Source organism: Schistocerca nitens, chromosome 7 (assembly GCF_023898315.1).
Source record: "Schistocerca nitens isolate TAMUIC-IGC-003100 chromosome 7, iqSchNite1.1, whole genome shotgun sequence".
NCBI classification, from domain to species: Eukaryota; Metazoa; Arthropoda; class Insecta; order Orthoptera; family Acrididae; genus Schistocerca; species Schistocerca nitens.
The window spans coordinates 602,351,146-602,364,322 of NC_064620.1; the positions used below are offsets into that span (position 1 = coordinate 602,351,146).

General features: G+C 39.3%; 1 protein-coding gene across 3 annotated transcripts in view; it reads right to left on the reverse strand.

The window, feature by feature from the left end:
- LOC126195262 (intraflagellar transport protein 57 homolog) overlaps window positions 1-13,177 on the reverse strand; it is a 177,223-nt gene that overhangs the window by 15,054 nt on the left and 148,992 nt on the right. For all 3 annotated transcript variants that reach the window (XM_049933787.1, XM_049933788.1, XM_049933789.1), the window contains exon 8: window positions 1,595-1,739. In XM_049933787.1, coding sequence (XP_049789744.1) covers window positions 1,595-1,739 — 145 coding nt within the window. The remainder of the gene's footprint in view (window positions 1-1,594; window positions 1,740-13,177) is intronic.

Here is a 13,177-nt window from a genome sequence, read left to right on the forward strand (position 1 = left end):
CACGCAATCTGCATAGGCTTTCCCGAACAGGTCATCGGGAATGTTCTTAAGGAACAGGTATCAAAGTCCATTTTAGCCCCTTCGATGACCTCTATTGGTGTCTCTTCAAGCTTCTCTTTATCCTCAAAAGCAAAACGAAGTGTGGTGGTACCAAGTCAGGGCTGTACAGCAGCTGGGGCACATTTCCATTATCATTTCTGGCAAAAAACACTTGCACGATGAGGGCAGTGTAATGCAAAATCTTGTTGTTTCCATTGTCTTTCCTAACATGTCTCACCTTATCCTGCAACTGGGTGAGGACTTGAGTGTAAAACGGACTGTTAACTGTTTGTATTAGAGGCATCTTTGGAGTCAAAAAAGACAATGAGCATTGCCTTGATCTTCCCCTGCCCTCCCCCTTCAGCATCATACTTGAAAATCCATGTCTCATTGCCTGTCACTACTCAACCCAAAAGATTAGGAGTACTTCCACAGTTTTCCAACAACTCATGACACTTCAGCACAGAGATTTCTTTCTTTACATCAGTCAGCACTTTTTGTACCATCTTTACACACAGCTTCCTCTTCCCTAATTTGTTTCTTAAAATGCAATAAATATTCAATCTCAGCATATTGCAACCATCCGCTATTATCCTTATGCTCAAGTGTTTCTTCCCGTTCAAAGCTTTTCTCACTTTCTCTACATTTTCAGGCATTTTAGGCGGTGACAGTTGCCCAAAGTGCTCACTGTCATTTTTTTCAGTCCTCCCAGAACTTCTTGTCCACTTGTAAATTCTTGTCTCAGACATAGCTTCCTCCCAGAAAGCTTTCTGAATCAGGCCTACAATCACAGAGCCCAACTGTTTTTAGTTTGACACAAAATTTGATTGCATATCGCTACCTGCTTAACCACAGCATCTCAAATCTTGACATACCACAAAATCACACTATGCACAAAATGTTATCCTCACTCTGTCATTGCCTGGAAGTGGCGGAGCCACATTGCATCTGTTAGCTGAGACCCATCGTCCTAGCCCTTCTGGTTCACTGGAGAATTTTATCCTCAAAACTTTTGATGTGAACCCTTAATAAACTGAGTAAGAAGTTTCTGAAAGTGCATGTCTGGAGCACAGCATTGTGTGAGAATGAAAAATTGGCCCTCTGAATTCCAGAGAAGAAGAAAGTGGAAGCATTTGAAATGTGGTATTATTGAAGAATGTCAACAATCAACTGAACAGATAGGTACAAAATGGATAAGCACTACAATGAACAGGTAGGGAAAGATGTCTACAAAAGGCCCTGATTAGAAGAAGGAACAGGTTAGGGGGATGCCTACTATGGCATCAAGGAACAGTAAACTAGGCTCTGGAAGAAGCACTAGAGGGGTAAAACAGCAGGGACAGGTAAAGCCTAGAATGAAACAGCAGAATATAGAGGATGTTGGTTGTAACAGACACACAAAGTTGAAAACATTGTCAAATGATACACGAATATGGGGGACAGCACTATATCAGTTTATAATGACTACATTTTCTCACAATATTTTAACAGTTTCTTTTCTCATGAAAACATATGTAATAAACACATAATTATTGAAAAAATGCTTGGAGCTTACTGCCATCTGTCATGCTGGAACTTCGTTCTTCCATTTCCCGTTTCACAGCATCAAGTTCTTCCGAAAGCTGAGATAATATTTTAGTACGCTCTGCAACCCTGGCACTCATTTCACGATAGGACGTGCTCAAACGAGAATGCTCATCCTGTAAGATTAGAGATGTTACACAAGTGAATATTTAAAACACAAACAACAATGAGAAAACCTAGAAGAAAGGAAACTTGACTCTGTGAGAGAAATCACACTACTAAAATAATAACAAAAAGTTCTGTCCTTTTCTTCATAGTATTACAGTTTTGCTTTCCATTCATCCATTCATTGACACACTGCCTTCCATTGATTCCATTATGAAGGAGAGCCATAAGGAGTATGGAATGAACAAACACACATTAACAGGAGCAAGGAGTCACTCTAGGCAACTTCTGTAAAGTATATCAAAAACAAATTATGAGTAGTGTTAACCTACTTGAAAGAAATGTCTAGCTCAAGCAATCTCTATTCACTATTAAAGTTGCTTTGCTGTGACTGAGATTACTTATACCATTAGGCAAATAATAAAATATATCTCTAGGAGCATAACTGAAGAGTAATTAAAATTTTTCTGTCGCTTTGAGGTTACAGAAGCTACAATTTCTGTCAATATAGCTTTGGCTATATTCATAAGAGTGAATGTACCATGAAGAGATTGTTAATGTTTCTGTCTTAAGAGACTTGATTTGATTTGATTTAATCAGGGAGGTACAATAAAAGTTACCTTAGAATTCTGTTTCTTGCACCAAAAATAATTATTATATGGTTATTCTAGTAAAGCCAACCAGACCCTTGGAAGAGTAGTGGGAGATGCTTCATTAAGCCTTTGTTAAACACAGTTTCTTCAGGAATTAATTACCCAAACATTTTGCATCTTTTGCCCTACAACACTTTGTACTGGAAGATTACATATAATGTAGTTTCATCCCTTACACCGCATAGTGTGCAGATAGGTGCTTTTTAGGGTTCCACGCCTTGGTCTGTAAAAATAATAACGAGAATCCTTGTAGGATATCTTTGTTGTCCATCTATATGTATGTCTGTCTGACTGTTAAGAACTCTTTATCTCACAAACGGATAGATGTATCAAGTTCAAATTTATGTCACATTTTAAAGTCACTGGTCCTCAGCAGAGTACAAATTCTAAACTTCAAAGTCAATGTAATCAAAAGATACAGCTATTTATGTTGCATATTTTGATACTCAAAACCTCACTCATCAAAACCAATAATGTACTTCCACTGACCCAGAGTACTTCCACTGACCCAGAATCATGAAATTTGGCAAGAAGCAAAATTTCTTGCCAAATTTCAAAGTACAAGTAAAGGAAAAAAAATCAGAAAATTGTTCAACTGTAACTACATCACATTAAAAATATCTTTTTGCCATTAAAACATATGCTGCATTTCATCATCCATCAAAAGCATAATAGATAAACATTATTGCATGCAAACATAAAATCTAAGTTGTAGTCATGGTTTAGGAAGTACATAAAAATATGCTCACTTCTTTTTGTACGTCTGGCCTACTCTGAGGAAGTACTACAGATATTTTGACACGGTCTTGAAATTCAAGGGATCTATATCTTTCTAGTATCTACATCAAAAATAGGCAAAAATTGAATTAAGTTTGCACAGAACCCTCAGTGTGCGAATCCTACTTGCACTTTGTCATTTTTTTTCTCTGTAACAATCCTTGAAATTAAGGTAAAAGAGATTCTTCTGGCCAAATCCTTCAGTACTACAGAAGAATCTTTATTTAGAATTGTATAAAATATCTAGCGCAAAAGTATTATATAATTACTCGTAAATTCAACTTTATTTTCTGGTAAATGAACACGTATCTAACTGCTTAGCGTGCACCCATATTTTGATGCAGATGATCAGTAAACTGACTAGTTCAACGCCATTTCTATATTTAACTTACTAACCTAGAAAATAACTTTGCGGGTGTTTCCTGAAGTTTCCGTAATCATTCATTAGACTTACCATGAGTTTAATCTGCATTCTGTTCATGCCCAGGCTTGAAGAACTTCTCTTAAAATATGATTTTGGCGTCAGTAATTAGCCATATTTTTGTGTTTGGATCTTACTCCAATATTCTACACGTTGCCTTCTGATAAAGCTACACAGCTTAGATTTTATCATCATCTTAGAGCTGTTTAAGACAGGTTCTCGTTCAACAATACTTTTATTGCTTATTATGCTTACCAATTGAAAGGAGAACCTTCTTGTATGCCATAGGGAAGACGAGTATGCACCAGTGCCACGTAACCACAATGGTGAGGGAGAGACAGTGGATACCCATACGGTATCATGGCCATGCCTGCCATGGGCTCATGTAACATAGGTAGAACCAGTCACTTATGACTGCACACAGCACAATCCAGACCAGCAACACTTCATATCTGGATCTCACTGTCTACATGTCACCAGATGGTGCACTTAATTTGGTCGGGTATGTTTCGGATACGCAGTGGACTCTTAGTAATTGCTCATCTCGTTTTTGGACAGGACATTTATTTACATCTACATAAACAATGCGGAAGCCATAGTATGGTGCTTGGCAGAGTGAGCCCTGTACCACCACTAGTCATTTCTTTTCCTGTTCCTCTCGTAGATAGAATGAGTGAAAAACAACTGTCTATACGGCTCCATGTCAGCCCTAATTTCTCCTATCTTATCTTTGTGGTCCTTACATGAAATATATGTTGGCGGCAGTAGGATCGTTCTACAGTCAGCTTCAAATGCCAGTCTCTAAATTTTCTCAATAGTTTTCCTTGAACGTCGCCTTCCTCCACGGATTCCCATTTGAGTTTGTGAAGCATCTTTGTAATACTTGCATGTTGTTTGAACCTACTGGTAACAAATCTAGCAGTCCGCCTCTGGAGTGCTTCAATGTCTTCCTTTAATCTGACTTGGTGCGGACCCTAAGCACTCGAGCAGTACTCAAGAATAAGTTGACTGCTAATGCTGTATCTGAATATTATGGGTTTGATTTTCCTACTTATCCACATTAACTTATATTTGTCTACATTTAGACACTTTCCTGCACACGAAACATGTTGTGTGAGAAAAGGGCAAGTTGTATTTCACACAAATGATCCTTTCTAAAACTGTGCTGATATGTGCACATAAGTTTTTCAGCTAACTTTGTCTGCCACATCATTTATGCATATAAAAAATAACAGCAGTTCCATCACACTTCCCTGGGCACTCCTAATGATACCCTTGTCTCTGATGAACACTCACCTTCGTGGATAACACACAAGGTTCTGTTACTTAAGAATTCTTTGAACCACTCACATATTTGGGAATCTATCCTGTAGGCTCGTGCCTCGGTTAACATTCTGCACTGTGGTAATGTGTCAAATGCTTTTTAGAAATCTAAAAATACATAATCTGTGCACATTGGCCTTCATCCAGAGTTTGAAGCATATCATGTGAGAAAAGGGCAAGTTGTATTTTACACAAATGATGCTTTCTAAAACTGTGCTGATTTGTGCACGTAAGTTTTTCAGTCTCTACAAAATTTATTATATTCAAACTTAGAAAATGTTCTAGAATTCTACAACAAAACCGATGTTAAGGATCTGGGCTTCAGAATATCTCTTATCCTGTCTGAAAGACTGACAGTATGAATATCTAGCAGACTGATACGGTGTGATCATACCCTGTATTGTAGTCGACATAATTGTCTTGAGAGATTCAGCAACTGTATAGATATTTAAGATAATTCTCATTTATTGTTCCATCTCAGTTGCACATTTTTTAATTAGATTACATGTTTCGGTCACTCTGGATCATCTTCAGATCTAATACAAAGTAAAACTAAATATGTACCATCTAATAATTTAAGATAAGTAGAAAAGAAAATAACTGAATACAAACAGTACCACATATCAGAGGATTGTGTTTTGCAACTGTGGTCAATGTTTTAAATAGGTATATGTTGAAGGCAGGGGGGTGGGGGTAGGGGTGGGGAGGGCAAATAGAGTGCAGTTGGTCGTGGGAGGGGTAAGGGAGCAGGGAGGAGATGACTAGGAATTCATAGGTTTAACAAGAGAGGTCATATCCATCTTTTGATTTGTAGCTCCTTGTATTGGCCGTGTTTGCAAATGCCCCCCCCCCCCCCCAAAAAAAAAAGAAAAAAAGAGAAGAAGAAGAAGGAGGAGGTCATGCTAAAACTATACGACATATAATTATGTACACTTTCCCATTGTAGCACTAATAGTGTAGAGCAATGGTAATTAAAATACAAATGGCATTAAAATATGAAATATATAGAATGGAGCGAGGGGGGATTGAAAGCACGCAAAGAAGCAAGGGACGGTGGGGTGGGGTGGGGGTGGGGTGGTGGGTGGGGGTGGGGGGGAGGATGAGGGATAGTGGCAGGCATGCTATGGGCTTAACAAGAGGGGTCTCATACTAAAATCAATGATGTACAAACTGCAAAACATAATTCATAATATTTAAAGACACTTCTTGCAGTTATAGGTCCTCTCCATAATTCCACTTCCATAATTTTACAATATTTTTTCTTTGACTATTTATACATCCATTGTTCTAGGACAATGATTTTAATTTTTTAATGAAAAAATTATAGAATTTTATTTTTACACTTTCAGAGTAAGAATTTATGACTTTAAACTTTCAGAGTTTCACACTTTGAATGTCTGCAGGTACTAATTCAGTTTTCACTACTTTATTTCCACTTTTATAATCTACTATTTTATCCTCATTTTACATTTTTACACATCCACTCTGGTATCTTAACAGGAGATTTTTTTCATTATTGATTTTTTGCAATTTTAGTATAAGACCCTCTCTTGTTAAGCCCATAGCATCCCTGCAACTAACCCCCCCCCCCCCCAACCTACTTTGCCTGCCCTCAGTTCCCCCATGCTCCATTTTATAATTTCGCTATTTTACATCCTTTACATTTTACATACCTATTGTTTTACAGTATTGGCCCTTCAATGAGAATTTTTACATAATTATACAGTCTATAATTTTAGCATGCTCTTTCTTGCTAAACTTGTAACTTCTCCACCATAGCCTCCCTGCTTCCTTTCCACTACCCGTATCAGCCCAACTTCCCCCCCCCCTCCCCCCCCACCCGCTTCCAACATATGCCTATTTAAAGCATTGACTGTAGTTGCAAAACACAGTACTCTGATATGTGCTTCTGAGTAGACAAGATGGGTTACTATTTAGGTAAATTCCATGTTTATGTGCAATGCTTTTCTTTTCTACTCATCGTAAAATATTAGATGTACATATTTAGTTTTGCGTAGTTTTAGATACGTAGATGATTAAGGATGATTGAAACATGTAATCTAATTACGAATGTGGAACAATGATGGAACAATACACAACAATTACCTTAAACATCCAGTACTATTACAGTGAATGCAGAGGGAATCACTAGCTCAGGTAGAAAAGTGCCAACTAGGTAAAAGAAATACTCGAGAGAAAAAAATTAAAGATACAGAATACAATCCATTAAAACAATTGGGGCACCAACAACAACAGCTGCAGCCCATGTTACTGCAGTAACAGAAGTAGTTCTCCCAACAACAACCTAAGAGACTTACTGCAACAGCAGATACAGCTGTGTCATGCCACCACCACCATGACCACCACAACCATCATATAATGACACAAAAGAGAACTGGTGTGAATATCTTTGCTGCTGGTATCAACATTTCACTGCATACAAGGTAAACTCAAACTATTCAACTCGTTGCATGCCTTTGCATTATTGGCAGATCCTGTTAACTTGCTATTTGAGGAATTATGTAATCAGTTATGGGTATCACAAAAAAAAGTGTGCATGTGTAATGGTGGACGGGTTAAGAAGAAGAAGAAGGCCACACAACAGGCTGATCTGAAATTTCATCAATACCAAAAAATACCAGATATAACCCATACACCATGAGCTGCTCATCTCCACGGTCTTAGTCAAAATTATAATATTAGCTTTTGATAATCCAACATACACAAACACAAATCATACGTCGAATCACTCAAGTGTGCTGTAGTACTTTACTTCTAGCCAGATGAGTTAGCCCATTGTGAGACACTGATACTTCTGGGATCCACATTGAAAGATGTGTTACATATCATTAAATCATTTAAAGTCTCACAGCCTGCAAGCCAGCACATACTAGCATTGAAAGAAGTGACCCTGGCCAAAACATAGCTTCAGAATTTATTACACCTCTTCCAAATGTCTACCAGCCAAAAAGCCATCTAACCACATGACCCATGACCTCTGCATGGCAGTCAGGCACACTGACAACTCAGCTACAGCGGTAAACTCTGCAGTGCAAAGATACATTATGTGGTGTCACCGCCAGACACCACACTTGCTAGGTGGTAGCCTTTAAATCGGCCGCAGTCCGTTAGTATACGTCGGACCTGCGTGTCGCCACTATCAGTGATTGCAGACCGAGCGCCACCACACGGCAGGTCTAGAGAGACGTCCTAGCACTCGCCCCAGTTGTACAGTCGACTTTGCTAGAGATAGTTCACTGACAAATTACGCTCTCATTTGCCGAGACGATAGTTAGCATAGCCTTCAGCTACGTCATTTGCTACGACCTAGCAAGGCGCCATTATCATTTGCTATTTATCTTGTGATGCATGTACCGTCAGACCGATGTTAAACAATTATGAATTAAAGTTAAGTATTCCAGAAGTTACGTACTTATATTTACTAGACTCAATTCCCTTAACTGTTCCAGACCTCACGCCAGCCAGTGTGAGCTTAACGCGTGCCTTTCGGCTACCAATCATAGTGGCTTGGCTGTCTTGCCAAGTCACAACAAATTGGCGACGAGGATTTTGCGATCGTATTGATTTTCCCGATTTACTTGTGTCATGGCTTCGCCACAATCACCAGAAGTACTGTCCGAATTTTATCACTTGCAGAATCAGCAGACGCAGGCCTTACTCAGGGTGTCTACGTGGACAAGGAAAAAAAATTCCCGGATTTTTCCCGGATTTCCCGGTTAAAAACACACTTTTCCTGGATGACAGTATATTTTCCCCTATCACTCCTTTGAATGGTTATGGTTTTGTACACGAGCGTACAATTTCCCGGCACTTTAGAAAACGAAACTCAGAGAAAAAGACACGTTTTGGAAATACCTTGATGTGCAGCAACATGTACGCTGCGTATTTTCGTATTACGAAAACATACATTGGAAATCCACCAAACACCGCATGTTACTTTCCGAACCATTGAAACCGAGATTTCAATGCGCTTTTGTAAGCCGTTCGTAACTCATGTCACGTGATCTCGCCAGCCGATGACAGAGGATATTCAGAGCATAGGACATGTGATGTAGTCAGCCAATAGCAACATCAGTGTTAAGTAGCGCGCCAAACAGGGAAAGTTAATAGTTTAAATTAATATACATAGTGTTGTTACAAGAAAAGCAAAGCTTTCACATAAAATATTGGTCTCAAGCTGCAAGAGAAGCTAAGCTTTCACTTATACTCTTGATCTTTTTTGTGCGTGTTACACTTTAAGAGATATCATACAAATGTGCCTGTAAAATTTTTAATAATGACATAAATGTCAGATCTTCAGGGTTCAAGGGTTCGAAATGCTTCTAAATGGCTCGTCATCAGACACCTGATTTTTAAATGAGAGTCAAACGCTTTGTGATTTAATAAGTTCACGGTCCATTCTTGTACGTAGTTCAACTTACGTAAAAGGATATTTACTTTGAAAGTAACGCTTTTCAAACCACCAATCATAATATTTTCCCGCGACCTGTAACAAATAGGTTCGTTTCAGCAGTTGCCGGAGAGCTCAGGTAACAGGCGACACCGCGCTTGGGTAGGTATCATGACGTAGGAAGCCCGTATGTACGTACGTGTAAAAGATCATCAATGAAAGATGATACTGCAAGAGCATCAGAATTTCGTGAACCATATTAAAATGTGCACATTTAAAGTGCATACTTAAAGGCACACTCGTATGTCCAGATTCCCAATGAAGTACCGTAGACCACGACCTGATATTAAGCTTTTAAGTGTGGTTTTCAGGATGTAAATTTTTTTGGAGCACCAGTACTGTATTATATCATGTTTGGTTCTTTATTATGGCATAATGCCATACGTGCTAGAAAATGAAAATGTGCACTTGAAATGCAGCAAACAGTTGAAACTACCCAGTACTGTGGAATTAAACATTTCATTTCAAATACATTGACTGCCTCTGCGGAAAACATTAGCAAAAGTCAAATTTCTTTAGCAAACAGACAAAAATAACTTCATTGTTCCGCAAGGCGATTAATGCTTGACTGTCAGAAAGGTGGAAATAAAATAAAATCTGAAACTAATGACATATTTCAGCCTTTAGTAATTATGTGAATGTGTTTTAATTCACTTGATAGCTCCCGGCCACGGATATCCGTTTTGTTTTCAATTGACGTGAGAGTAAACGAAGGGGAAACAGCAAAATCACTGAACGTAAACACGGTTCACTTGGAGACTACCCACTATAGCTCAGATTGCTCTGCGCATCAGCCCCGGATCTACGACATTTGCGAACCGGGTCAATACTAAAAAAAATCGAATTTTCAAAATATGTTCATCTTGTAGCGCACATCTTTCTGAAAAGTCTGAAACATAAAACGTATGTATTCGAGGAAATGTAAGACATATTATTTGGTCTTAAGTATGTCCAAGTGCAGTTCCATGCCTCTTCATAAAGCATTTTTCTACTGCACGTCCAAACTATATTCAGGAGAGTGGAAATTGAAATGTCCTGTGGTGCCTCTCCTGCTCCCAGTCAGCCGGTTTGGCAGCCTGCCTCTCTTAAAAAAAAATTTCGCAATTAATAGCGGATGGGATTATTTGTAATCGAGAGAACAAGAACTCTTCGGAAAATCTGAACTCTTCATTGCCCATTAGTTAATAACTTGCTGTTTTGTGTGACATAAAATTAAATATAGGATATATAAAACCAGTACTGACAAGAGACAAGCAAGAAATTACACATTTCTTCAAACCTTAGCTCCTAGCATTTTTTTCTCTCTAATCTTGCTACATCTTTACATGGCGTGTTTTCCTTTCTGTGAAAGAATCTTTTACCTCATCAAAGTTTGTCAAACGTTGGTTGGTTGGTTGGTTGTTTGGGGAAGGAGACTAGATAGCGTGGTCATCCGTCTCATCGGATTAGGGAAGGATGGGGAAGGAAGTCGGCCGTGCCCTTTCAGAGGAACCATCCTGGCATTTGCCTGGAGTGATTTAGGGAGATCACGGAAAACCTAAATCAGGTGGCTGGACGTGGGATTGAACCGTCGTCCTCCCGAATGCGAGTCCATGTCAAATGTTTTGCTACATGGAAAATCGAAATGTAGTTATCTAATACTGAAAAAGCTGTTAATACAAATAATACCCAAGACTGATGTGGTTTCTCGATCCGATTACGTTTATTTTGTCACTGTCTGCTAGATAAAACAAAATAGGCCTTTCTAATACGGCAGCAATTTTATAACACATCAAATAAACGAGACTGTTTTGGCACAAATGGTCATTTTTATAACACGACAGAATATAATCCAATAATTATCAATATCAAATGCCTATTAGGCCTACTACAAGCAAAAAGCTTTATGTTAGGAAATAGTTTCACGTTTCATTCATATGCACCAGCTTCTCTAGCATGAGATTGAAAACTAGTATTACGAAATTTTTATATAAATTTGGAATCGTCTTATTCTTCCATAATTTGTGTGATGTCCTCGTTTCTTCTCCGTCCTCGTTCTAACAAACAATCCTGTCATCACCAATTCTGTAGCTATTGCTGCCACTGTCAAAATTTGTTCGCCGATTAACTTCACTAACCCTGCCAGAATCACTGGTTTAGTTCTCCCACAATTATTCTCCAGTTAGGCGTTGTTACGTGTTCGTAAAACACGTTTTCCATGTTACTTCCATAATAGAACTTAAGCGGCTGGTAGCCGGGGACTGTACTACTGGTCCTTACTAGTGTAGCGATCTGGCCAAACATTTTCCGTCAAAACTTCATTTTCTTGGACACACCGAGAAGATAATACATAATCTTTCTCACCTGTTATTCCTGTCAGTCGTTTATTTCCATTCTGATAGTATGAATCTATGGATTTCGCTAGTAATTATAACAACGCTGATCATTCGCACACCCAGTCAGCCACATAATCAGACAGTGATTGCCATTCATCCATTCGGCTTTACTCCACTCAGCTCGTATAGCCCCGTCCCCTTTTGTCTGTGGAAAGTTTATTTCTAGATGCGACGAAGATTCTCCTGACAGAGACATCATGTACACTATGCATGCATTCAAAAGTTAGCTTATGATTCATTCAGAAATCAACTTAAAATGTGTTCAAAAACCAACAGAGAGCCAACAGCCACATTCCTGTTGACAGAAGCGGGAGAATCTACTACTCAAACGTGACTCTACTGCGCATGTGCATGAGCCCGCGCGTTAACTGCTAAAACAAATCGAATGTAAACAGTTGCGACTTCACGCTCATTGGAGGCAATTTGTTGTTATGAAGCAATGCATAGTCTTCCTAAAGCCTTTGACACATTTTCAATCAGCAGACGCTTGCATGAGCACTTGTGTCGTCGTCGTATATGGCGCATTTCCTTTGCAATTTAAGTTATTTTCGTTTTTTTTCTCTCGTTTATGTTTTACTGGTGAAGTATTATTCTGCAGTAGCGGGATACAGTAATATCCTTTGTTAGTGTGTCGGTTCTTACTAGTCAAAATTACAAAAATTTAACTGAAAACTAAAACAATGAAAAATTCCCGGAATTCTAAAAATATCCCAGGTTTTTCCCGGTTTTCTCCCGGATGAAAAAAATCCCGGGTTTTTCCCGGATCTCCCGGTTGTCCCGGGTCGTAGACACCCAGTTACTGGATGCCCTTGGACAGCTCGTCCAGGGTCAACGTGCCATGCAAAACGATGCGGGAGCCGCCACTCCACCGCTACCGCAGCCACAACACGCAGTTGCACCACCTTTTCGTCCTTTTGATGGGGCACTGGAAAGCTGGGCGGAGTGGTCGCGCCAATTTGGATTCCATCTCGCCGCCTACAGAATTCAAGGTAATGAGTGGCAGCCTTTTCTCCTTTCTTGCGTCGGACTGTCTACGTACCGTGTGATAGTCAAATTCTTTCCCCGACGCGACGTAGCAACTCTGCCCTACGAAGAAATTTTGCCCGCATTAGATGCATATTTCCAAGAATCGGTCAATGTAGTTGCGAAAAGGTATACCTTCTTTCGTACAAAACGTATGGCCGGTCAGACTAATCGGGAGTGGGTTGCAACCTTGCAGGCCTTACTAGGGATTGTGCTTTTGAGTGTCAATGTGGACTCCCTTATTAAGATACTATAGTGCGTGATGCAATTGCACAGAACGTTTCTGATGTTCGTATACGGGAACAGATTTTGAAACTAGTCAATCCCTCCCTTCAACAAGTGATGGACATATTGGATCGGCAGGACACACTTGACTTTGCTCAGGAATCATTTGAAACTTCTCCAC